Raw genomic sequence first — 25,766 nt, 5'->3', positions numbered from 1 at the left:
AATAGCGTAAACCTTGACCTTCTTGTCTGGATGTCCCTGTGGATACACATAGGCGGGACATATTTTTGAGCATGAGCGACCCCCTTTCAAATCTCTGCATATTTGCGTGCATGCCGAGCTTGTTTCTACAGTACTCGTGCCATTCTCCCCACCATGGTCCGCCGCGTGCTCCCGACCCTGGTGCTCCCCAACCTCGCCATCAGTTGTGTGTTGTGCTTGTGTGTCCTGCGCTATCCATGGAGCGAGACCTGCATGCAAGGCTGCTATATGCCGATTGCTATTACACTCCTAACATATAATTTCTGCCTTACAGTCTCTTGCTAGGTGAGAGGATGAGTCACAACACCGGAAGCAAATGTTGTGCTCCTTAAGAAATGCCTTGCGTTCATCTAGAGTCTTTTCTCAAAAACCTCTACACTTCTTCAGTGCATGTGGCTTCTTGTGGATCGGACACTCTTTGTTAGTGAACTCACCCGACTTTATGTTGATTGTTCTGGATGTCTTATTTACTTGTGTTTTTTGGACGGTGACAGGAGCTCTGGATTTCCCAAACCTCGAGTAGTGCTTGTTTTGAGAGGGCTGGGACTGATTTAAAGCAGCTGGTGCTAACTTAAAGCTGGGGTCATTCCTCATTTTAGCTTGATCTTGTATGAAATTGCAAAAAAATGAAAATGGAGGGAAACTGAAATTGTGTTTCTGTTTGTATTTTGTTCCTTCCGTCATCCACTTGTCTTGTAAATTAATTGGCAACTTTTCCACAACAGGGGCAATGCCACGTGAAGTATCTAAGTATGCTAGACCATGTAGATCACCAGCAGATTTGGCTGCATCTATTTCAGATAGGAGGTCCCCTAGTTCTCTGAGTTTTTGGGGCTCTTTAATGGAAACCCTGGGAAAGCATTCCAGTCTGTCCAAGAGAGACTTTTCAATAGCCTCTGGGGTTCCATAACAATCCTGTAGCCATTCCCACACTCTGCGAAGGCCTTCTGCTGGATTGTTGAGGTGAACAGAGCGTATGCGTTTGGCGTGCTTTGAAGACTCCTCACCAAGCCACCGTGTGAGTAGGTCCAGTTCTTCACTTGGTTTAAGACTTAGCCCATCTATGGCATTTTCAAATGACACCCTCCAAGCCCAGTAGTCCTCAGCTCTATCAGAAAAGGTCGTTAACCCATCTGTGACTAAACCTCTTTTTGCTAGAAATTTAGCAAGATTAGCAAGTTCGTCGTTGGCTGATGGAGATGGGTATGGAGCCGGAGTGTAGGCACGTGGGGGCTGGTTGTTTGGTGCACAATGTCCATCATCTTGTGGATCCTCACCATGCTGGTCGTGTGATGGCTTGAGATAATCATGTACACTATAAACACCTGGATGAGTAGGTGATGGGAGCTGCTTTAATGCATGTGGAGTGAGCATGGTAGAGGTGTAGTCTTTACTTTGCTCAGCATGATTGTCTTTTAGTACATATGGAGATGTTTCACTTTTTGCCTCCTCTTCAGCTATTGCTGCCTCAAACACATTAACCTCAGCAAGAGCAGCTTGTACCTCTCTTTCCTCTTTGAGGGCATCCAGTGTGGCGCTGAGTTCTGCTTGTTTAATTTTTATTTCAATTTCTTTGCATGCAAACTCTGCTCTGGCGCGTGCGGCTTCCGCCTTTGCACGAGCTTCAACTGCTGCCTTGACGAGCGAGCTGCTGGATCTGGAAGATGAGTTCAAGCAGATGGAGCGGACGTCCTGCTTGTCCTCCTCCGTAGACTGCATTGCTGTGGTTGACACTGAAGCCTCGAAAACTGCACCCTTGTCCTCGTGGAGTAGCCGTGCAGCGAGCCGTTTGCTAGCCTTTTTACTATTCTGCCCTCGCTGACGTTTCAGCTAGCTAGGCAGATAGTCAACTCCTCCAAAAAAAGACACCTGTTGGTGATTCTTCCCCTTTTTAATCACTTTAGGTGCTTTAAGTAGGTGTAAAAAGGCTGTGCTTGGCTCAAGACTTGAGGACTAGTGAGTTGTCGCCATTCAAGCATTCCCTTCATGCTTGATGGGAAAACAGGAAGTGCCCAAGGCAACAGGATCCGGTTGTCCTTTCACATTCACGCAAACTTTTAAATGAATGAAACGAACAGTTTTGTAACAACAGAAATGGTACAATGGCTCATAAGGAGCCAGAACATGGAGCCTGGCATCAAACATTAAAAATGCTACTATTCAGTCCATCATTGAAGTCAACAAAATAATCCGCAAATTTAAGTCAGAGAAGGTCACACTTAAGTTTCAGTATTTAGGCAAAAATGATGACTTGAGTTTGGCTGTATTCAGTGACGCCTCGCTGGGTAATCTTCCAGATGGAGGCACGCAAGGAGGTACATTGATTGCTCTCATGGGAATAAATGGAAGATTCTCCCCACTGTTTTGGCGGTCTAAAAAAGTCAGGCGTGTGGTAAGGAGCACACTGGCAGGAGAATAACTTGCCATGTCAGATGTGATTGACTATGCACTGTTCCTGGCTACACTCTATTCTGAGATTACTACTGGAAATCCTGACCTCAAACCTCTTCCTCTCATTTGTGTCACAGACAATCATTCCCTGTTTGATGCTCTTAAATCCACAAAACAAGTCACAGAAAAGAGGCTCAGGTTAGAAATCAGCAGTATTAAAGAGCTTCTACAAACTAATAAAATCAAAGATGTACGTTGGTCAAATGCAAAGCTACAACTAGCTGATTGTTTAACGAAAAAAGGCGCTTCAACCCTCATGCTTTTGAAAGCCTTAGAGGAGGGTGTATGCGCACATTGAAGCGAATTGTTTGTGGCTGTTATTAATGATGTTCAAACTTGTTGCCCTGTTATTTGTGATGTTTAATGTTGTTGCTCAGTTATTTTATTTTCTTCTTTTGTTTTGTTTTAAAGAAAGGGGAGATTGTTATTATTATACATGTTGTGTGTTGTCGCGAGGACTTACGAGACTGGTTGGTTTTTGATGAGCGGGAATTGAGTAATGGCGGAGTAAACGAATCGTTAAGAAGACTACGTGTGCAATTTCCAATCCTTTCAGAAAGTTTTGCTGTTTTTTCAATGAAAGGGACAACAGGAAGAGAGGATTTATTCAAGACATTCATGGAATTTGCCAAAGAAGCAAATCTGCCAATGAATAACTTATTTTGGTGTGTCCTGATGGGGCTCTACGTATGGTGGGGAAAAGAAAGAGACGTTTTAGTCTCCTAAGGACATGACTGAACATCTGAATCAGTGCAGTGTGAAATGCGAGGCTTTGGAAATACAATTTCATCCCTTCAACAAGCATTATTTGCTTTAAAAAACAAGCTGAAACTTTTCCTCGTAGATGTTGAAACAGGCCATTTCCTACATTTTGAAAGACTGAAAAAATTTAGTGAAAAATGCAAAGCAAATAACCCCACTTAACATTTCAGTTTCCAGCTGCTTGTTGGCTTCACATCTAATTTTCTGCAGACATTCAAAACCCACTTTTGGAGAATTTCTTGAGGGCACTCGTCCCTTTTATTTCATCATTCATCCACATGAGTGTGCTGTGGAAGAAGCCGACTGAGTTACTTCCCTGGTGTAGCAAGGAAATACAGATGATTAGATTAAGTGTTGGGCAAATTACTTCAAAACTGTAATGTGTTGTTTATTACTTATTACTGTGAATTCAAAGTAATTACCGGTAGTTACATTACAATATTACTGTATTTGAAACATAATGCATTATACTACTATTAAATTACTTTTGTATTACTCTCACCACCATAACAGGAAATATGGATTTGCCATTCTAAGTGTAGATCATTAAACACTTTACACATCAAGTGAAAGGTTGGTTTAAGCCTAAAACCAGGCCAAATCATTTAATCTGTATTTGATTGTAAACCCTCAAAAGAAAAGATAGAAAATCTTTAGAAAACAGGATTCTACAGTAGTCTATGAAAACACTATAATGGCACAATGCAATGTGTATGGGTGCTCCAATATGAAGAGGAAAAACAACGACAAGCACTACTACTTTAGTGTGTCCAAACCTTTTAATTCAGAACGTAACTTGATAACAGAAAGCTGGTTGCATAACACGGGTATGGGCATTTGGTGAAAACATTACTATTTTGCAGGAATTCAGTAGTTTACGAGGACCATTTTCTTGAATCGTGCTATGAAAACAATCTACCATCAAAGCTACTGGGAGACACGTCTAAGAAGATGCTCAAATTTGATGCAATGTTTGACAGCTTATTTATTTATTTGTTCATTTATTTTTATATTGCTGCAAGTTTTTGGTAAATGCAACAAAAACACTTAACATATAAAATATATACAGCACTATATGTCTTCTGCATCTGATGGGAGTAGCAGCCTCCATTTTTGCCCTGCTGTCTCTCGAATGAAACACAGCATTTTCTTTGAGTTGGTCATGCCACTTTTAATGCTGGATTCTGAATCAGAGGCTCTTTCTGGCTCAAAGAAATAAATATCCATGTTGGTGCATTTCTGCTTGACTTTTGTCAGAATGCTCAATTTTTGCAGTGATTTATGTTCTAGGTGCAAATGGGCCATGGTCAGTGATAACCCGCCAAAAGTTGACCATTCTATGGACTTGACCTGACATAAATCAGTTATGTGGAAGCTGGTCGACGGACACATGCGGAAGGCCTAGTCGAGCAAAGCCTCTTTGCAGTCTTCAGAAAATATGGCCAGGAATCTACTTTGATGCCCGTAATCCGCACGGATGAGGGGCCGGGGTTTGTGCGCAACAAATCCAGTCTGCAGTCACTCAAATCTACTCTATGGCAATTTCTCTGCTCAACTACACTCACCTCGGCCCTTCTCTCCTCTGCTTTTTGTTTGCGCTCCAGAGCTAAAGACCCACGTACAACTGTATGCCACTAATATGCCAAGATGCAATGCTCTCCAGAAGTTCAAAAGTCAGTTTGTGAAAGTTGAATCACTAGTATTTGAGACTAGTCCCAAGTGCTGGCTGTATTCTTTAGTTTTGACCATTAGAAGGAATGGTGAGAATTATTTTTTTTTTTTGAATCATCAAAACCATTATAATGAAATTAAAACTAAATAAGCCTTTCGAAGCCTTTTTTGAAATGTGGGGTGTTCTTGAGTATAGTTTGGTATAAAGCTTTTCTCTGGCTCCTCCATAGACAAGTAGCAAACTTTGGCAGTTGATGCCTCAGGAAATGTATCATTTGAAATGAAGCCAAATCACCATTTTTGCCCAATTTTATCTGTTGAGAAGTCAAAGCCTCAGCTTTTAAAGTCTTACTTTCCAGTGATACTTCAGCAGTTCCAGAAGGTTTGAGGCCAATATCTTTTTTCTAAGGTAATGATTACTGTGGCTCTTTGAAAGATGTTTTTACAATACATCAACCAAGAGATTTCAACCTAGCAAATTTTCAAATGGTTTTTGTCAGTTTTTGAGATAATTCCATGTATTATATATTATTATACATATTATGTATATTTATTTATATATATATATATATATATATATATATATATATATATATATATATATATATATATATATATATATATAATTTTAATGGGTAAGTGTAGAATTAGCATACAGATGAGTCAATTCTCATTTTTATCACGTGTATCCTTATGCCAGAGCTGCTGACATTTGTATTCTCAAACTATGTCCAGTGCATATTTACTAATTTGTTAGAAAGAACGCATCCTGCTTTTTTAAACATTTAAAATGTAAATACCTGACTTTGAAACAACTTCATGGCATAAAGGCCTTTGAATGACACGCAAGGATACCCATTTTTGATGGAGAATGTGTTCCACAACTCCTCCCATTGATTTCAATGAATCCTTATTCGGGAAGGTGAACATGTGCGATTCGTCGGATAAAAAAGCCTGTTATAGGCGCGGTTACACAAAAAATATCCAATCAAATGGAAGACGGAGGAATGACTGGGAGGGACAATGGAGGAAATCCTGAGGCTCATTGGCTTCGCAGAACCACTCGGGGCGGGGCTGCTAGTCGGAAGTGTTCACCGACTGGCTCAGCTGTCATCTCATTTATAGGAAAAAACATTTACACTGGCCGTCCAGGGAAATGCAGAAAAGGGAAAAACGTAGAAATATGGCAACATAAAAACGTTAAGGTCATGACGCCGAACTGAAGGTAGTTACGACCGAGTCGCTACCGTTGCATTCTCATTCTCAATGCCCAGAGAAGTAGAAGGGGTTGCGACGCGTTGTTTCGAGGTGAAAATTTAATGGCTTTGCTGTGTGACATTGAACATACAGGGCACGAAATATAGGAGGTCGTCTTAAGAAGCATGGTCATTTTCCGATTTGTTATCCCGGGATATATACACCGACCTATTGTTCTTTGCAGTGCTGCGCACGTTTATTCGTGTCGTTTGACAGTGATATCCGCAAAAGTGCTTTAATGCTCGCCGACTACTTTGCAAAGATGCTAGCCTTCCAGTGTCCCATATGCTAGCTTAGCGGCTTCGGAAAGGGAACTACCCTGCAATGAGAACCGACGAATAGACGTCATCAGAATTTTCCTCTATTTAAATGGCCACGCGTGAGGAGGTAATTGCTTTAGGAATCCTCGCGACGTGTAAACGCTGTTGACCACCTTGGTCCCGGACGGATCCTCCGCGAATACACAGTAATGCCGAGGGGCGGTTCAAAATACCCCAGTTTTGGTACGTTTATAGGTTGAAAAAGACACATACAATCTGACGGACTCGATGTTAGCTTTGCAACTAGCTACGCAATGACCTTTGTAGGCGTCAAATTGGCCATTCAGCTGCTGCTTATGTTGGTTCTGTTGGGTGTTTTCCGGTTTGCATATCGCCGTTTATGACTCCGAAGCGTCGTTTCTCTCATCGCTTTGTTTTCATATAAAACATTCACGATGAAACGAAAGCAATATGTTTTTGTTGTTGTTATTTTTGATAAAGTGACTCAAAGTCTACCTTTTACGTGGAAAATGTCCTTTTAATCCATGTATGCCTTTTCGTTTTTTAGGTTAATAGAAAGTCAGTAAAAGGCAAAACCTACTCAATATTTACTGGGCGTCCTAAATGGGGGACTACGGGTTTGGAGTTGTTGTGAAGAACAGCAGTGGTAATAAATCTGCTCTCCCAGTAAGAATCCCTCCTCACCTCCAATCCCAGCACCCTCATCACCCCTCCTTCCCTTCGAGCCCCCCCTCCTTCGTAAACAACACCTGCTCCACCAATGGGGGCAGTTCTTGGCTGTTTCCCTCAGTAGCCCAACACAGTAACATGCAAGATGAGATTCTGGAGTCGGACAAGTCCAAGGGTTTAGACCTCCAGGAAATGCAGGAGAAGTCTCAGGTCCACGCCCAGCCTCAGGCCCTCTCTCCAGACCAGCAGGAGGCAATTGCCTCTTCAGGAGAGCTGGAGGGAGCACTTTCTGAAGACAATTTGATGGAGAAAGGATCTCTGGAGAGCAGTGGTGGGAAGGAGCAGTTAAGGATGGATTCACCAGTTCTGACAGGCTTTGACTACCAGGACACTCTGGGAATGGGTACAGGATGCACACAGTCCCCCACTTCCTCACTGACGAGCTTCAACAACTGGTCCCCTGCTGTTCCTTCTACCCAATCTCCAGTGGTGGGTGATGACATTGGGAGCTTCTTCGGTCCTGCTGGCTCTAATGGCAACGTGCCTCCCCTGCTGTTCCAGAGCTTCTCCCACCAAGCTGGGCCTGGATTTAGTGCAGGTGCCAATTTCTCGCCGCAGATTGGAGCAGTCTCTCAGCACCATCCTCCTGCACCTCACCCCCAACCCTATCACCCTCATGGACAGGGTGTTCCACCTCAGCACCGACGCTCCCCGGCAAGCCCTCACCCTACTCAGCCGTCCTTCCCGCCGCACGCGCATCGGACCGGTGGCTTCCCTCAGCTTCCCCACCTCACTCCTGCCCAGAGCAAACACCCTACACCATGGGGAAACTACCAGAACCCTTCCACGCCCACTTCAACCACCTGGAGCCCTGGTGGCTATGGAGGCTGGGGGGGCACACATGGGGTTCGAGAGTACCGACGTGGCATAGGTGGAGGAATAACTGGCCTTAACTCCATCTCTCCGCTGAAGAAGTCCTTCTCCAGCAGTCAGGTATATGCAAATGTCGCTACTTGTCAAAACACTCATATTGTGTATAGTGTAAACTTCAAAGTTGATGTTTTTTTTTTTTCTTCTCTGTAGTGCAGAAAAAAAGCACCAAAATCATTAGTCTATCTTTAATACTGTAATGCCCTTGTGTGTGTTAAAGCAGTGGTCCCCAACCTTTTTATGAACATAAAAAAGAAAAAAGAAAAATCACCAAATGCTTTAGTCCATCTATAATACTATAATGCTCTTGTGTGTGTTAAAGCAGTGGTCCCCAACCTTTATATCACGACGAACCAGTTAACACTTGAGATTTTTATTGTAGACTGGCAGGGGCTCAAAATGTACTAACATGTAGCCTATTACATTGATTAGGTCAGTCATATAACCGAATTACAAATAATATTCATTTCATTACAAAATGTTATTTAGATGCAAATTAGTTCTTATCAATGCAAAACCTTTGCACATGCTAACATATACCAAAGGGATTTAATGGCACAAACAAAAATGCTAACGTGCTCAACGCATCCACGCAAGTTGTTGGATCAACAAACAAATTTTGGGCATATTAACTGACAACATTCATTAAATGACAACATTCTTACAAAGAAAGAACAGTGTGTAAGATTTAGACTAAAATATCCAAAATGGGACACTACAGCACCTTTGTCGTGAAACATCTACTGATGCATAGCTGGGGCACATCAGTGTTTCGGTCCTTTCGAACATCAGACACCCTCTTTCAGGTGGCCCAGCTGAGGTTCATGGTGCCTCAGCTTTAATCCTAATCACCCATTTCGTTCAATTCTTCATCATCACCGCAACCACAGATTTTGATTTAAAAAAAAAAAGACATCTTGTGTTCATCAAATGTTTATGTATTTATTTTATTTTATTTTCAACCCGTGAGGAATTGGGACCAGGCTGGCACGCAAATCAAAAATCTACATGCACTGTAAATGACGATGATTGACGATGATGTTTTTAAAATGTTATATAATATTTTCCTTTCCGGCCCACTTGAGAATATATTTTCCTCCATGCGGCCCCTGAGCTAAAATCTTTTAGTTTGACACCCCTGCTCTAGTAGTTATTGGAGAATTATTTCATTGAACTGTCAAACTGCGTCCCCCATTAAAAATGTATTAGTTGTTCAGATTACTGGAAATATCAATTGAACATTGTTCTGCTGGTGCTACGTGCTTTGTTGATACATTGTATGTTTACTGATCTGCGCTACGTGCTTTGTTGATACATTGTATGTTTACTGATCTGCATCATACAATATATTGTATATAATTATTTACTGATAAACTTTAGGAATATTTTTTTTAAAATAAGAATATAACGTTGCACAAAGTTAAGTTAAAAAAATGGTCACTATGATTTTATACAGTTTACACTGAGAGAAGTAGGCATCTTTCGGCTTTTTCAATTTAAGGCAAATACTACCAAAAACTATGTCTTGGTACTCATCTGAGTAATCCATGGAAAAAAATGTGTGTATGCGTGCGTGTGTGTGCATATGTGTGTGCATGGGGGGGGGGGGGGTGGGGGGGGGGGGGTGCGCTCGTGCGTGTGTACAGTGGGCCCCGGTTTACAAGATTTATCAGTTCCGCGGTTGGGATCATAACGCAAATTCGCTGTAGGGTGGGCAATCCAAACCAATGTAAAATAACTAATGCATGTGAAACCCCAGATAAAAACATAAAAATTGAATATACATATTAAAAATTGGCATCAAAATAGTATAGTAAGTGCTACTAATATATAATATATATGTATACAATTAAATAACATCACAAATAAAGGATTTAAATAAAGGATTTATTTACCTTTGAGTGAGGCTTGTTATGGCCATATTCCCGACAAAGGGTATCCTAGGCTAGGCTAGCTTAGTTTTCTTCGTTTTTCTTGATTATCTCCAATCTTGGGACTCATGGATAATTCATTCAAGTTTGAATTAAGCTTTAAAATGTATAATAAATATGATATTGAAAGCACTCTCACAAGAGATCATGTCTTTAGGCAGCCATCTTTGTGACCCCATCACGCTGACCAATAGCAAACCAGCATTGTAGTGACCTGTTGCAGCAGAGGCAGTTTGCCGCCAACAGAAAATAAGAGCAATTACCTAAAAATGACTTAGGAGAAAGGCAATACAAGAAAAACAATCAGCCCCACAGGTCATGACAGTTGTTAATCATAAAGTGGGATAAATGTGTTAAAGAGGGGACAAAAAAAACTCTGTATTCCACATCGTAACGTCAAAAAAACGTAAGCCAGGGATGCCGTGCACCGGGGGTCCACTGTAATTAACAACGGGTAGAAAATAAACTCTTTTTATGACGAGAATTTTAATAACTACAAATAGAAGCTCGATGGTACTTTCTTTCAAGTTTTGAATGGAAGTCATAAAATGACACTTGACAAAACAAGTCATCTTTGATAGTCTCGAAGTGGACTATAAAAGTACCACCATGTGTCTGACCTCTTCTCGGCAACCATTGGACTTATCTCTCATTTGCAGAAGAGCATCCAGAACTTGTTTATATGGGCTCCATGATTAATCAAATTTTAATCGCGATCACGATATTGGCTTCCCTGAGTAATTAAGATGAAAATCGGCGACATTAACATTTAAAAATCTGCCTCCACATGTCAAATCAAGCACTTTCAGTCATCGTACCACCAGGGAGAAAACACAAGGTTAAGACATTATTAAGCTTAAGAAATAGCAAGCGAGCCAATCTTGCAAGAGCGTCCGTAGCTTGGTTTATGCTTGACGCGCCCCGCAAGTTCGATGCGGCTCCATGGGTCAAAATGGCGTCTTTTCTGCAAACCACACCACTTCGCGCAGTGTCATGCTGGCCAAAATTTCTGCAACACATACCTTCTAGAATTTCTTTACCGCGTGGAAACGCAGGGCAGAAAACATGTTGGACAAACTTTCGCTCATAGGAATTCTCCGGTGAATACAACTAGCGATTTAGTCTGATAGCTGATTTTAAAAAAATAAAAAGCTTGGAAGAATTTTGATCGTTTTAATCTACGAGTGTAGTTGGTATGCTGTAGACTCGGCTGAGTGAAGAGTGGGACGTAATCACATTGCTGAAGTTGGTATCATGGTTACAAGCCTTTAGATGACAATGTTTCCCACATGTTTGCATGCCAAAAGCCTCTGCTTTTCTCAGCCCCTGGTACAATATACTGTACTACAAACTGGATTTGGTTGAAGTTGGGAAATTGTGTAAAATGTAAACAAAACAAAATACACCGATTTGAAAATACTTCTCATATTCAATTGAATACTGTACAAAGACAACATATTTAATCTTCAATATGATAAACGTAATGTTTTTTTGCCAAATAATAGTTAATTTAGAATTTCATGGCTGCAACATGTTCAATAGAAGTTGAGAAAGGGCATGTTTACCACTTTGTTACATCACCTTTCCTTTCAATAACATTCAATAAACATTTTGGAAGAGAGGAGTCTAATTCTCTTAGCTTCTCATGTGGAATTCTTTCCCAGTCTTGCTTGATGATGCTCGCCTCAGTTGTTCAACAGTCCGGGATCCTTTCTGTCATATTTTACACTTCATCATGCGCCACACATTTTCAATGGGAGAACGGGCCTGGACTACAAACAGGCCGGGGGAGAACCTGGACTCTTACTTCGGAGACACACTGTTGTAACATGTGCAGAATGTGTCTTGGCATTATCTTGCTGAAATAAGCAGCGGCGTCCATGGAAAAAGACGACTCTAGGCAACAAATGTTGCTCCAAAATCTGTATTTGCCGTATTTTTCGGACTATAGGCCGCGACTTTTTCCTCATGATTTGTGCCCTGCAGCTTATAGTCCAGTGCGGCTTATCTGTTTTTTTTTTTTATTTTATTTTATTTTTTTTGCTACCCACCAACAAGGAAATGTGTGTATCTGTTCGAGATTTCAATTTATGGGACAACTCTGAAATAGAACTGAAAGTTGAATGAATTATGTGCATTGTGTTTTTATGTTCACTAAACGAATCCATTTAACAAAGTGACATTAAAAAAAAAGATGCTGTTGAAGTATTGATTTCGATTTTGAACTGCTATTTAACAAACAGTATTCTGTTAGTGTTGAAAATATCCATCCATTTTCTATAAATATGTTGGGACTAAACATGCAGGCATGTTCAGTCTGTTAAAGAGAGGATGTTGCTGTTGGCAGACGATTACAAAAATGAGCAACTTAATGAGCATGAGAGGACACCCTCGAAGATGTCATGGGTGAGACATGGACGCATGTCAGGGGAACAAACATCAAAGTTTTCTGGACTAATCAACACTGACCTGAACATTATCACTTGTATTTGTGGCACATTCTTTGTCTCCAGCCATTCAATCTCAGATCTGTTTGGTTCTGGAGTCCACTCCTGTCCACAGATGTTTGAATCAGCAACCCTGAAATCTAGTTTGATAAATGAAACCAAATATGCTGAAGTTTTGAGATGTACTGAAATTTTCTGTAAAACCACCAGATTTCAACGGGTTCACGACTTTGAATGCATCATAGTGTTGTAAAACCCACTTAGGTTTTCCTTAAAAAAATACATTAAAAAAAACTGACTTAAACCCCTTACCATTCTAACAGTCAGGTTGAACATCTCTTTTGGGAACATGATTACGGTCCTCTGACATGTCAGAAGCAAAAGATGTTTTTACTGTGAAAACACTTCCATTGTGTAACTGGCTCATGGCCTCCTAAAATGTGTTTCTTTGAGTGAGCAACCATTTGTTTTGTCCCTTCACACTGGTGTTCACAAAGGGAAACAGTGCATTATAATGGCATTATTGTCACATCACGACAACCGTAGGAACACTATAATGGTGTCGGTAGAAGTGTGACTTAAATGTTATACAGCTTTAAAATACTTGCTTACAAATTGTTTAAATACATTTAAAAATAAGTCAGGGCTTTTTGTGGTGCAGTTTGCAATGCAAGACTTTCACAGAAAATGGTTTCTCCACATGTTACAAGAATACATGTCGAACAGTCACTCACCGAGATATACGAGTAATACAAGCAGCACGGCTAGCAAAACATCGGTTTCAGCTCGCCAGGTGTAGGTAAACCGCACAGCATTTTCATAAACAGTCAAACTAAAAAAATGATTGGTAATATTGTTTTATATTTTCTCTTTCATAAAACTGTCAGAGACAAATTGCTAAAAATCCAGGACGCTGGTGCTGAAACTCATTCAGCAAAGACTGAACTTGAACAGGTGCAGTCAGGGGCACTCGTCAACAGTGTTGAGAAATTGTTCACAGAAGTCAGAAGCAAAATGTGAAATTTGGGACATTAAGACCAATAAACAATCCCAAATTGGAGTGGAAAAATAGCTTCCTCAGTTTTGAGAAGGTTTTAAAATCTTTCCCATAAGTTGAGATGGATTTATAGTAAATAAAAAATTAAGGGAATGTAATTGAAAACTTTCAGATACAGTGGGCCCCCGTGTTACGAACTTAATCCGTTCAGCGGCTATGCTCGTAACTCGAATTGCTCGTATGACGGGCAATCCAAACCTATGTTAATTAGTGATTGCGTGCAACGCATGCAAAAACCTTAGGTAAAAACATCACGACTTTATACACATATTAAAAATTTGTAACATAATCTACTGTACAGTTAAATTAAATAACATAAATTTACAAGGGAAAAATTACATTTACCTTTGGGGCGACATGACGAGCTGGTGGTGGGTGGAGGCGAAAGGGAGCAGAGACCAACCCGCAGAATTTAGTTATTTATTTTCTTGAATGAGAACTTTTCTCAAACTAGAACATATCACCGGTAATTTCCTTCTCTTTAATCCATAATAGAAGAAGCCTCTCCATTTTGTTGTTGACCGAAGTCCATCCCCTGGCAAGGAAGGTCTTGCCCTTAGAAGATTGCCAAGTGGTTACGGCCATACTCACGAGCAAGGTTAACTATGCGTGCGCCTCCTTCGTATTTTTTTTTATTATCTCCTGCTTCATTTCTATTGTCATCATCCTCTTACTTCGTCCTTTACCGCCACTAGCAATTTTAGAAGCCATGTCTAACAGATAAAGTTTGCAAAGTCTTCACAACACACCGACCAGCTGTGCCATCAAGCTAGATGAAGGCGTTCGGCCAATAACATATCGGCATTTCTGTGATTGACGTGACGCCGGCCAATAGCATATCCGCATCTCCGTGACTGAGACCGGGACTCTGACCTTAATCGACCAATAGCATATCGGCATCTCCGTGACTGACACTGTGACTGAGACAGTGATTGTGACATTGTAATAGCAATAGCAATAGCATATCGGAAGTTACCGTGACATGCGAGAACAGTTGATTTAGTTGATGTAGCATAGCGAAAAAAATAGTACGGACACATTGACCGGCATGTTGGGGCATTTTGGATTGTTTGTAAGACAAAAGGTATGTGCGTAAGAGGGGGACAAAAAACATCGCGGGCCACGTTCGTAAGATGAAAAGTCGTAAAAGAGGGAGTTGGTAAACCGGGGGCCCACTGTATTTAAATATTAAACTCATTCAAATGATTTTAATATTTAAAAATTAAACTCATTCAAATTATTTTAATTCTATATTGAAACCCTGTCTTAATATTTTGGCACAACAGTTGATCAGAACTATGGGGCCCCCACATGTATTTTTTTAAAATATTTTTTTAATCTTAGGCCAATGCCTTTTTTTTCTTCCAGAAAAGTATCCTAAGTTTGTTAAGATGAATCAGACAATTAAAAAAAAATACATACTACACAAATTAAATTTAGGATTCATATGTAAGGAATGGAAAAAAATCACAATTCAAACAGATTGAGTCAAAACAATTTGAAGGGAAAAATAATCTAGGTTCTCCTGTTGAACGTGATATTATGTAGTTGATAATTGGCTGTTTAATCAGCAGGCCGATATGGCTAGGACTATTAACTACAATTCCGAACGTTTCAATTTGTGATATGACAACAGCTTATATGTTGTATAAGGGGGCCTTGTACTAAAATACATGCTGTTTGAAATGATTATAACTTGTGATGTTTTTCCATTGAAATCAACATTACATTTTAAATTAAAACATTCCAAACACATTTTTAAGTAAAAATTAAAGAACTTGTAGAATGTTTAAGTTTCGTTCTGTAAATTCAAACATTTGCATCATTTCTTATTTTTTTTATTTTGGCGGAATAATGCTGTTAATTTTATATACCGTATTTTCCATACTATAAGGCGCACCCAAAAGCCTTAATGTTTTTTAAAAGCTGACGGTGTGCCTTATAATCCAGTGTGCCTTATGTATTGATCATATCATGTCCTGAGTGCATAAACTATAGTTAATGCCTAAAAAATCCAGTTCGAACTGACCTGGCCCGAGGGTATTAAAGCCCAACTCAGCCCAACCCAATTAATTAACTTGATTTGCAAGCCCAACACAATTTTTTTTTTGGGAGGACACAGAGAGTGTGGCACCAAACTCATGCTTGTCTTTTCAATTTCCCTGTCTTTTGTTTATTCGTAATTTCTTGCTGCTCCATATTGGAATAGCAGGTCAAAAATATGCATGCCGAGGGAAAATTAAAAAGAAATTAAATCTTACTTTATCAGTTCATTTTCCATCTACCGATCCCAATCTCAATATTGATCCATATATAAGGCACACCTGATTATAAGGCGCACCATCAGCTTTTTAAAAAAAAATTAAGGCTTTTAGGTGTGCCTTGCGGAAAATACGGTACCAATAACGCATTCTCTGTTTTATCTGATTTTTTTAATAACAAATATTCCTTAGTATAATATCCATACAACGCTTATATTGTATGAATAAAGTTTATATTCTATAATTAAAGTTTGATGACTTTGCTGAATGTTTTTAATACATTCCCTTTAGTGAAGCACCATCTAGTGCCTGCATAACGCAACTTTATCTAGTGGATGCATAATGCAACCCGACCCAGTACTATGGTTTCAGCTCTATGTGCGTCTTATAACCCGGTGTGCCTTTTATGACATTTTTTAGAAACTCAGCCATTCATTGATGGTGCGCTTTATAAACCACCATAAGGTAATTTCCGCACTATAAGGTGCGCCTTATAGTGCGGAAATTACGGTACTTACTCTTTTGTGACTTTATAGTGACACTGTGTAAGATTTAGAACATTTTTCATTGAAAATGAATCAATTAAATCATTATAATTTCAAAAACTTGGATTAAATGTGTTCTTAATGACCAACAGTATGTTTTAAATATAATTGTAGGTCTAGTTATCATTCAATTATATTACATGGGAGGGGCATTCCTCCGGAGGTCGCCATGTCTGTTATAGCTACAGACAGCAGGAGGAGTGTTTATTAAACCTGACATTTTTTTTACTTCCACAGAATCATTTTTTCTGCATATACTTACTGTAAAAATCAGTTTTGTGTTATTAGCTGATTAACGGTAATTTAGTAACCGTAAATTGGTCATTTCCCTTTTTTGATTTTACAGTGTTTGACTTTTACAATTTGACACTCTTTTTTTGTTTTACCGTATTATTTACTGACTTTTTTTTTTGACAGTGTAACTGTGTGATTGAGTAAAAAAGTTTGTGTTTTGTTTTTTCCAAAAGCTGCCCTAATTGTACAAAAACATATGTTGGCCTGTGGATTAAACTCTTACTTTTCCCCAGGTTCCTTCTCAGAAGTTTTCCCGAAATAGCTCTGGCTTTAATCACAAGGGCTGGGTGGAGGATTCTGTCAGCCGCAGTGAAACTGTCTACCCTTTCCAGGTCAGGCTTTTACAAGATTTCACTTCTTTTTTTTTTTTTTTAGCCTATTGCGATGAGACTGTCCAGTCTTATGCTGGAAAATACAAAGATCATCAGTGATAAGTTATGCTTTCGATAATGCTTTTGCTATTGACTGCATGTATATATGACAAATGAGCCATTGAATTAAAGAGTATTCTATGGTAATATCTACATCATTTGACTAGAGATATATTTTTTTATAATTCTTCACTTGGTTACTGCCCACATTTCAAAAGGCGTGTGCTAGATGTACAGTAAGTTCCATGAAGCTTTGTCTGCCTTTAACTCTCGTGGATAAACAGTCGGCATCATGTTTTCAGAATTGCGATTTCGACTAACATTTTAGTGTCAATGTTTTATTCATTCCATAGTGATGATCATTGTGTGTTAGCTAGCCTTCGTAATCTAGCATTTTCTTGTAATAGGTTTGTGGCACAGATGGTGCTAGGTGAGCTGTGAGGAATCAAGTTGTTTTTTCTTCCTTTATTTTACCAGGAGAGAACCCGCTCCTTTGAGGGTTTCAACATGCACTCTCTGGAGAACTCCCTGATTGACATTATGAGGGCTGAACAGGATTCTTTGAAAGGTTAGTTCCCAGTAACAAATAGTGAGGACAGATTCTTGCCACTTGCTTTAATTGAATTAGAGCATGGGTCACCAATGCGGCGCCCACAGGCACCAGATAGCCCGCAAGGATCAAATGAGCAGCCTGCAGACCTGTTCTGCAAATAGCACACAAGTGAAAGTAGCTCACAAGTGATAGAAGTTTGATTTTCTAGGAATGTTACAAATATACATAAATTATATGTACATAACATTTCATTAGATATACATATTTACAGCTGTTCCTTCATTGTTGTGAGAATTCATTAACATGATCAGTGTCTTCATATAAACTGGTGCCCATCATATTAGTCAGTACCAAAGAAGTAGCTCTCGCTTTCAAAAAGGTTGGCGATACCTGACTAAAAGCCTTATAAGACACTCAAAAGTATTTGTTGTTTTTGCGCAGCTTTCAGTTAATATTGAATAGACAGAGAAAACTGAAATTGTTGATTGTTTATACTTTTGGTCATGTGCTATTTATTTATTCATGTATTTTTTGTGGGAACACTCGCATGTTTGGTCTTTTTCTATTTACATGAGGGTCTTTTTTGTTACTTTTTGTCATTTGCATATACTCAACTATTTGCTGATTTTGTACATGTACAATTGATGTGTTGCGGAGCTATTTCAGTGAGTTGGAAGGTTTTCCCCTAGGCCACAGGTGTCAAACTCCAGTCCTCAAGGGCCGGTATCCGGCATGTTTTCCAACTTTCTCACTCAACCACACCTAATTCAAATGATTAGGATCATTGCTATTGTTAAAATATGAAAACATGCAGGATACAGGCCATCGAGGGCTGGAGTCTGACACCTATGCCCTAGACCAGTGGTCCCCAACCCCCGCTATATATATATATATATATATATATATATATATATATATATATATATATATATATGCGCAGTGGGCCCCCGTGTTACGAACTTAATCCGTTCAGCGGCTACGCTCGTAACTCGAACTGCTCGTATGACGGGCAATCCAAACCTATGTTAATTAGTGAATGCGTGCAACGCGTGCAAAAACCTTAGGTAAAAACATCACGACTTTATACACATTAAAAATGAGTAACATAATCTAATGTACAGTTAAATAACATATACAAAGGAAAAATGACATTTACCTTTGGGGCGACGTGACTTGAGCTGGGTGGAGGCGGAGGGGAGCAGAGACCAACCCGCAGAATTTATTTATTTATTTTCTTAAACGGGAACTTTTCTCAAACTAGAACATATCACCGGCGATTTCCTTCTCTTTAATCCATAATAGAAGAAGCCTCTTCATTTTGTTGTCGATCGAGGTCCGTCCCCCTGCAAGGAAAGTCTTGCCCTTAGAAGATTGCCGAGCGGTTACGGCCATACTCACGAGAAAGGTTAACCATGCGTGCGCCTCCTTCGTATTTTTTTTTTTTATTATATCCTGCTTCGTTTCTATTGTCATCATCCTCTTACTTCTTCCTTTACCGCCACTAGCAATTTTAGAAGCCATGTCTAACAGATAAAGTTTGCAAAATCTTAACAACATTCCTTCCTTCCGTTTTTCACTCATTTTCTCTCCTTCCCTCCGACCCGACCAGCTGTGCCATCAAGCTAGATGAAGGCGTTCAACCAATAGCATATCGGCATCTCCGTGACTGACACCGTGACTGAAACAGTGACTGTGACATTGTAAGAGCAATAGCATATCAGCATTTCCGTGTCATGCGTGAGCAGATGATTTCATCGAAATAGTAAAACGATGTCAATTGTACGTACACATTGACTGGCAACGCGTGGTTAAATCAGAGATAAAACCATCACGTATTTACACACACATTTAAAATTTGTACCATAACCTACTGTGTAGTTAATTTAATTAACATGGATACTCAAAGGATAAATGACATTTTCCTCTGGGGCGACGTGATTTGAGCTGAGTGGAGACGGAGGTGAGCAGAGACCAACCCGCATAATTTATTAGTTCATTTTCTTAAACAAGAACTTTTCTCAAACTAAAACATATCACCGGCGATTTCCTTCTCTTTAATCCATAATAGAAGAAGCCTCTCCATTTTGTTGTTGAGCGAGGTCCGTCCCCCGGCAACGAAAGTCTTGCCCTTAGAAGATTGCCGAGCAGTTCCGTCCATACTCACGAGCAAGGTTAACCATGCGTGCGCCTCCTTCGTATTTTTTTTTTTATTATCTCCTGCTTCGTTTCTATTGTCATCATCCTCTTACTACATCCTTTACCGCCACTAGCAATTTTAGAAGCCATGTCTAGCAGATAAAGTTTGCAAAGTCTTAACAACATTCCTTCCTTCCGTTTTTGACTGATTTTCTCTCCTTCCTTCCGTCCCGACCAGCTGTGCCATCAAGCTAGATGTAGGCGTTCAACCAATAGCATATCGGCATCTCCGTGACTGACACCGTGACTGAAACAGTGACTGTGACATTGTAAGAGCAATAGCATATCAGCATTTCCGTGTCATGCGTGAGCAGATGATTTCATCGAAATAGTAAAACGATGTCAATTGTACGTACACATTGACTGGCAGCGCGTGGTGAAATCATAGTTGAAACCATTACGAATTTACACATACATTCAAAATTAGTACTGTACAGTCAATTTAATTAACATGGATAAACAAAGAATAAATGACATTGTCCTCTGGGGCGAGGTGACTTGAGCTATATATATATATATATATATATATATATATATATATATATATATATATATATATATATATATATATATATATAATATATATATACACACACACACATATTCACATTAGCTTCAAAAGTTGCAGGCCATCTGCGCGGTGTGTAAAGACACATTTGAACAAGCCCCTGTAGTTGTAAGACAGCTGTAATAGCCAATCGAGTCATAAGATCGCCATCTACAGGCCTCACATTGAATCTGACGTGATTGAATGCTCACTGCAGGAAGGCGGTGCTATCCTCAGCAACCAAGCTACGCAATAGTTTTAGCTTGGCTGATCTGCTTTAATGGTGGTGGTTTAGCTTTTAGCTTACCTGTTAATGAAGGGGAAGGAGTTTGTCCGCCACTTCCAATCAACAAACTATGAGCTGTACTCCTGGCTTACGGCTTCTTAGGGCCGCTGCAAATTGATCTGTGGGATATGTCTTTTGTTTGCAAAGGTTCGATTCTGTGTTTGGATTGCAAACTTCAATTGTTTAGCTAATGCAGCAACGAGACACCAAAGCACGACTGGACACACGCGCTATGGTGCTTTTAAAAACTTTTGGGCATACCTGAGTGGAAATACAGTATTTTACATCTCAGTTCAAAGGTTAAGTGAGCTCCTCAATGCGCTACGGTGCTTTTTAAATCTTTTGGGGAACCCGAGTGGATACACTGCATCTCAGTGCGAAGGGAAAGAGAGAGCTCCACAATAAAGAGGGAGAGGAAGAAAAATCAGGAGATATTGAAAACACTGATCGATTATGACCACCGTTTGTTTTGGTGAGTGATAGCATTGTCTCTTTTATTTTGTTCATTTTCAATTAATAGTAAAGAAATAAAATGATGTTCTTATTAGGGCCCGAGCAGCTACCGCTGCGAGAGCCCTCTTGTTTTTCTCCGGATTATTATTATTATTATTATTATTAGGGCCCGAGCAGCTACCGCTGCGAGAGCCCTCTTGTTTTTCTCCGGATTATTATTATCATTATTATTATTAGGGCCCGAGCAGCTACCGCTGCGAGAGCCCTCTTGTTTTTCTCCGAATTATTATTATTATTATTAGGGCCCGAGCAGCTACCGCTGCGAGAGCCCTCTTGTTTTTCTCCGGATTATTATTATTATTATTATTATTATTATTATTATTATTTACACACACATTTATACACATTTGCAGGTCCCAAACTGCTCCTTGTTTCCCCTAAACGCTTTATTTAATCACCGTCAAATTTGCTGTGGTCTATAATTAGACATAGCTGGGCAACTGGGCAAAATTTGGTGTAGATCCGCTGACATATATGATAGGGGCGTGGCTTCAAATTATGTGTTCAATTTTTCCTTCGCCAAGAGTGACATAAACCTTAATAACTTTGATGTACAGTCGGCCCCCGGTTTACGAACACCCTGTTTTACGAACAATTCGATTTACGACCACGGAGATTTTTGTCCCCCACTTACGAGCAAACCTTTCGTCTTACGAACAATCCGACATGCCGGCCATTGTATATGCAAATATATTTTCGCTTGGCTGTGTCAACAAAATCAGCAATTGACGCTTGTGACAGTAACGTGAACGCTATTGCTCTTACAACGTTACAGTCACTGTCTCAGTCACGGTGTCAGTCACGGAGTCAGTCACGGAGATGCCATATGCTATTGGTCGATTAAGGTCACCCCGTCTCACTCACGGAGATGCTATTGGCCGGCATCTCGTCAATCACAGAAATGCCGATATGCTATTGGCCGAACGCCTTTATCTAGCTTGATGGCACAGCTGGTCGGGATGGAAGGAAGGAGAGAAAATGAGTGAAAAACGGAAGGAAGGAATGTTGTGAAGACTTTGCAAACTTTATCTGTTAGACATAGCTTCTAAAATTGCTAGTAGCGGTAAAGGAAGAAGTAAGAGGATGATATGTTTTAGCATCTCCGTGACTGACACCGTGACTGAAACAGTGACTGTGACATTGTAAGAGCAATAGCATATCAGCGTAACTGTGTTAACCATGCGGGTTGGTCTCTGCTCACCTCTGCCTCCACGCAGCTCAAGTCACGTCGCTCTAAAGGTAAATGTCATTTTCCTTTGTATATGTTAATTAATTTAACTGTACAGTAGATTGTTACTCATTTTTAATATGTGTATAAAGTCGTGATGTTTTTACCTAAGGTTTTTGCACGCGTTGCACGCATTCACGAATTAATTGGATTGGATTGCCCGTCATACGAGCAGTTCGAGTTACGAGCGTAGCCGCTGAACGGATTAAGTTCGTAATCCGGGGGCCCACTGTACTAGCTTAAAAAAATCTAAAATTTCATAGACACATGGAGACTTATGCCTTTAACACTTTTAAAAAAAGTTTTTTTAAATACCTACTAGCGCCGCCTAGTGGTTGATTAAAATGTCATTTTTTACACTTTCATGTATTGTGCTCAGTCTGTTTGAGTACAACAAGTGAAAATTGGTCAGAATATCATTAAGACATGGAATATTTAGGTTTTAAAATTTTACGACTTTAGAATAATGGGCGTGGTCTGCACGCCACCTCAAAGTCAGATGACTCGGCAAAATGAAAAAAGTGGCTGTAATTTGCCCCGAAATGGCCTTATGAGTGGAAAATAGCCTCTCACTCCCGGCCCGTTTGACGTAGAGCTACAAAAATTTGTAGCCTTATGTATGACCTCGAGCCCTACAAAAAAGTCAGCGCGAGCCATATGCTCAGATGTACAGAAAGAGAGTTATGAATTTTTGAATGTGCACCTTTGTCCCGTTTTTGCTCATTTGCAGGTCCCGAACTGCTCCTTTTTTCTCCTAAATGCTTTACTTAATCGAAGTCAAATTTGCTGTGATGTTTCATCTCACTGTGAGGCACATTTGTTCAAATTTTTGTGACGATCCGCCATCAAATATGTTGGGGGCGGGGCTTCATATTATGCCTTTGATGATTACTTTGCCACATGTGAAACAAACCTTTATAACTCAGCTTTACAAGCTTGGAAAAATCTGAAACTTCAGACACATGAAGACTCAAGCCCTTAACACACGTGTTTAAAAAAATCTTCCATTGCTTATAAGGCCACCTAGTGGCAAACAAAAATGTCAGTCTGATGTCTTGCCAAAACGAACAAAGTTGCTGTGTTTGGACCCAGATGGTCTTATCTTTTCTAAACATCATATATTTGATGGGTTTCCAAAGCGGAATACACCCATCCACGTATTTTTTGTCATAGTGCGAGCGCCACCTAGTTGCAGCCAAAAATATAGCATTTTTTAAACGTTTTTATGTGTTTAGCTGAGCCCTTTGAAGTAATATCGCTGAAATTAAGTCTGAAAAACCTTTAGACAGCCCTGCTGACCTCCACCAAATTGTACGATATTTCGATAATGGGCGTGGCCTATACGTCCATTTTCATTCTGAAGCTTTATCGGACCAGTAATAGGTGTTGTAATTTGACCCAGGTAATCTGATCTTCTCACAATTTCACACATCGGATTAAAATCTATTCCTGAAGACATCGACAAACATATATTCCAGTTTAAAGCTAGCGCCACCTAGTGGCTGCAAAAAATGTCATTAGTCGAAAGATTACAGTCAATCCTGTTTGGTTTGACCTACAGCTATGAAACTTTGTAGGCAAATGAAAGACTCTAAGACCTACATAAAAGTCAATAGAAGTGATGGGCTAGGATGTACAGAAAAATTGTTATGAATTTTTATAATGTATTATTTTGCCCTGTACTTAGATATTAGCTGGTCTCAAACTATTGCCTGTTTCTCTTAAACGGTTCACCCCATGACCTTCAATTTTGGCATGGATCATTATCCGACTAACGGGCACACACAGTCCAAATTTCGTGAATATCTCATGACATATAACATGGGGGTGGAGCTTCAATTTATGTTTGATATTTCCTTTGCCAAGAGTGACAAAAACCTTAATAACTCAGCTGTTTCAGCTTCAAACCATGTGAAACTTTGCAGGGACTTTAAAAGGCATGCCCTAATACAGCTATGTGCTAAACTTCCAAATAATTTACAGCGCCACCCAGTGGCGGACAAAAATCTCATTTTTTATATTTTTATGTACTGTGAAATGTCTGTTTGACTAAATGAACTCAAAAATGGTCAAAAAAGCTATGACACATTGGAACATTAAGGTTCTCAACTTTTATGACTTTTCAATAAAGGGCGTGGCCTCTATGCCAACTCAAAATCCGATGTCTCGTGAAAACGGTAAAAGTTGCTGTAATTTGACCTAGACGATCTGATATTTTTAAAACTTCATATATGGGATGGGAGTCCAATGTGAAACACACCTACAAGCCTATTTTTTTAATCATAGTACGAGCGCCACCTAGTGGCAGCAAAAAATATAGCAAATCCTTAATGTTTTTATGTACTCTGCTGAGCCCCTTGAAGTGATATCCCTTAAATGTTTTCTGAAAAGCCAGTGGCCATGCCTTATGCCCTCCACAAATCAGTACGATGTTTCGACAGTGGGTGTGGCCTATATGGCATTGTAAGTCACAAAATTGGAACAATAAAAGCTGCAGTAACTCCACCCACATTGTCTAAATTTTACATATTTGGTAGGAGTCCTGCACTGAAGTCATCTACAACTACTTTTTCATCGTTCATAGTCCTTGTTCATACATTGGTACCTCGATACTCGACCGTCTCTATACTCGACCAAATCGGTGCTCGACCAAAAAATTCAAGTAGATAATGCATCGGACCTCGAACAGATTTTCGGTTCTCGACTAGCCGAGCCGACCCGAACGCGCTCCTCAGCCCTTCTCGGCCAGCGGGTAAGCGCCAGTTCAACTCAGACCGCCAGCGGAGTAAGACGTTTGTTCGAGTATTTCTTCCCGGATTTAAACTTTTTCGTGTTGCTCTAGCCCTTAATAATGGGTCCAAAGAAAGACAGTGATAAGGGGAATGCAAAGAGGAAAACAATGAGGACCACTATTGAACTGAAGAAGGAAATTATAGCAAAATATGAACATGGTGTACGAGTGTCCGACCTCGCGTCGCAGTTAGCTAGCGTCATCATGGAAGGAGTAACCCTCCCTCCCGTCCTCACCACATCCATTCCTGTATGCCATCAACCACTCTCCAAAACATAAGTAAATTATACAAAATGGTTTATAATGCTTTATTTATCTTTATCTTTATCTTTGTCATGTACTGCTTGTGCACATTTACTTGTGCACACATACTTTCCATTATTTCTTATGGGGAAATTGGTTTCGGTGTTCGAACAAATCGGTGCTCGACCACCACCTCAGAACGGATTATGGTCGAGTACCGAGGTACCACTGTACCCCGACCTGTTCATACCCCAACGTGCACAGGTCTGCGAGGGCCCTTTATAGCTGCTTGCAGCTCTAGTCTTAAACTGTGATTTGTAATTTGGACTTCATAAAATTTCGTAGAAATGTATTTTAAATTATTATTCATTCTTTTAAGTTTTGACAGCATCATGTATAATGATAAAGTTTTAATAGCTGATGCTGGTTTATTGACGTTTCAT

At 39.9% G+C, this 25,766-nt stretch overlaps 1 protein-coding gene across 3 annotated transcripts in view; it reads left to right on the top strand.

The window, feature by feature from the left end:
* Positions 1-6,057: 6,057 nt before the first annotated feature.
* The window catches only part of LOC148414169 (cytoplasmic polyadenylation element-binding protein 4-like), a 38,197-nt gene continuing 18,488 nt past the window's right edge, over positions 6,058-25,766 (top strand). For 2 of the 3 annotated variants that reach the window (XM_088431231.1, XM_088431229.1), the window contains exons 1-4: positions 6,058-6,148; positions 7,009-8,123; positions 16,829-16,927; positions 17,444-17,534. In XM_088431231.1, coding sequence (XP_088287357.1) covers positions 7,065-8,123; positions 16,829-16,927; positions 17,444-17,534 — 1,249 coding nt within the window. In that variant the 5' untranslated portion in view covers positions 6,058-6,148; positions 7,009-7,064. Of the gene's footprint in view, positions 6,232-7,008; positions 8,124-16,828; positions 16,928-17,443; positions 17,535-25,766 lie in introns of all 3 variants that reach the window. The other variant, XM_088431230.1, reaches the window with a different exon arrangement.

The sequence above is a fragment of the Hippichthys cyanospilos genome, chromosome 13 (genome assembly GCF_059441005.1).
Source record: "Hippichthys cyanospilos isolate Australia breed blue-spotted pipefish chromosome 13, RoL_Hcya_1.0, whole genome shotgun sequence".
Taxonomy (NCBI): domain Eukaryota; kingdom Metazoa; phylum Chordata; class Actinopteri; order Syngnathiformes; family Syngnathidae; genus Hippichthys; species Hippichthys cyanospilos.
The sequence above is the reverse complement of the archived record's forward strand: the minus strand, read 5'-3'. Positions and strand labels throughout refer to the sequence as shown.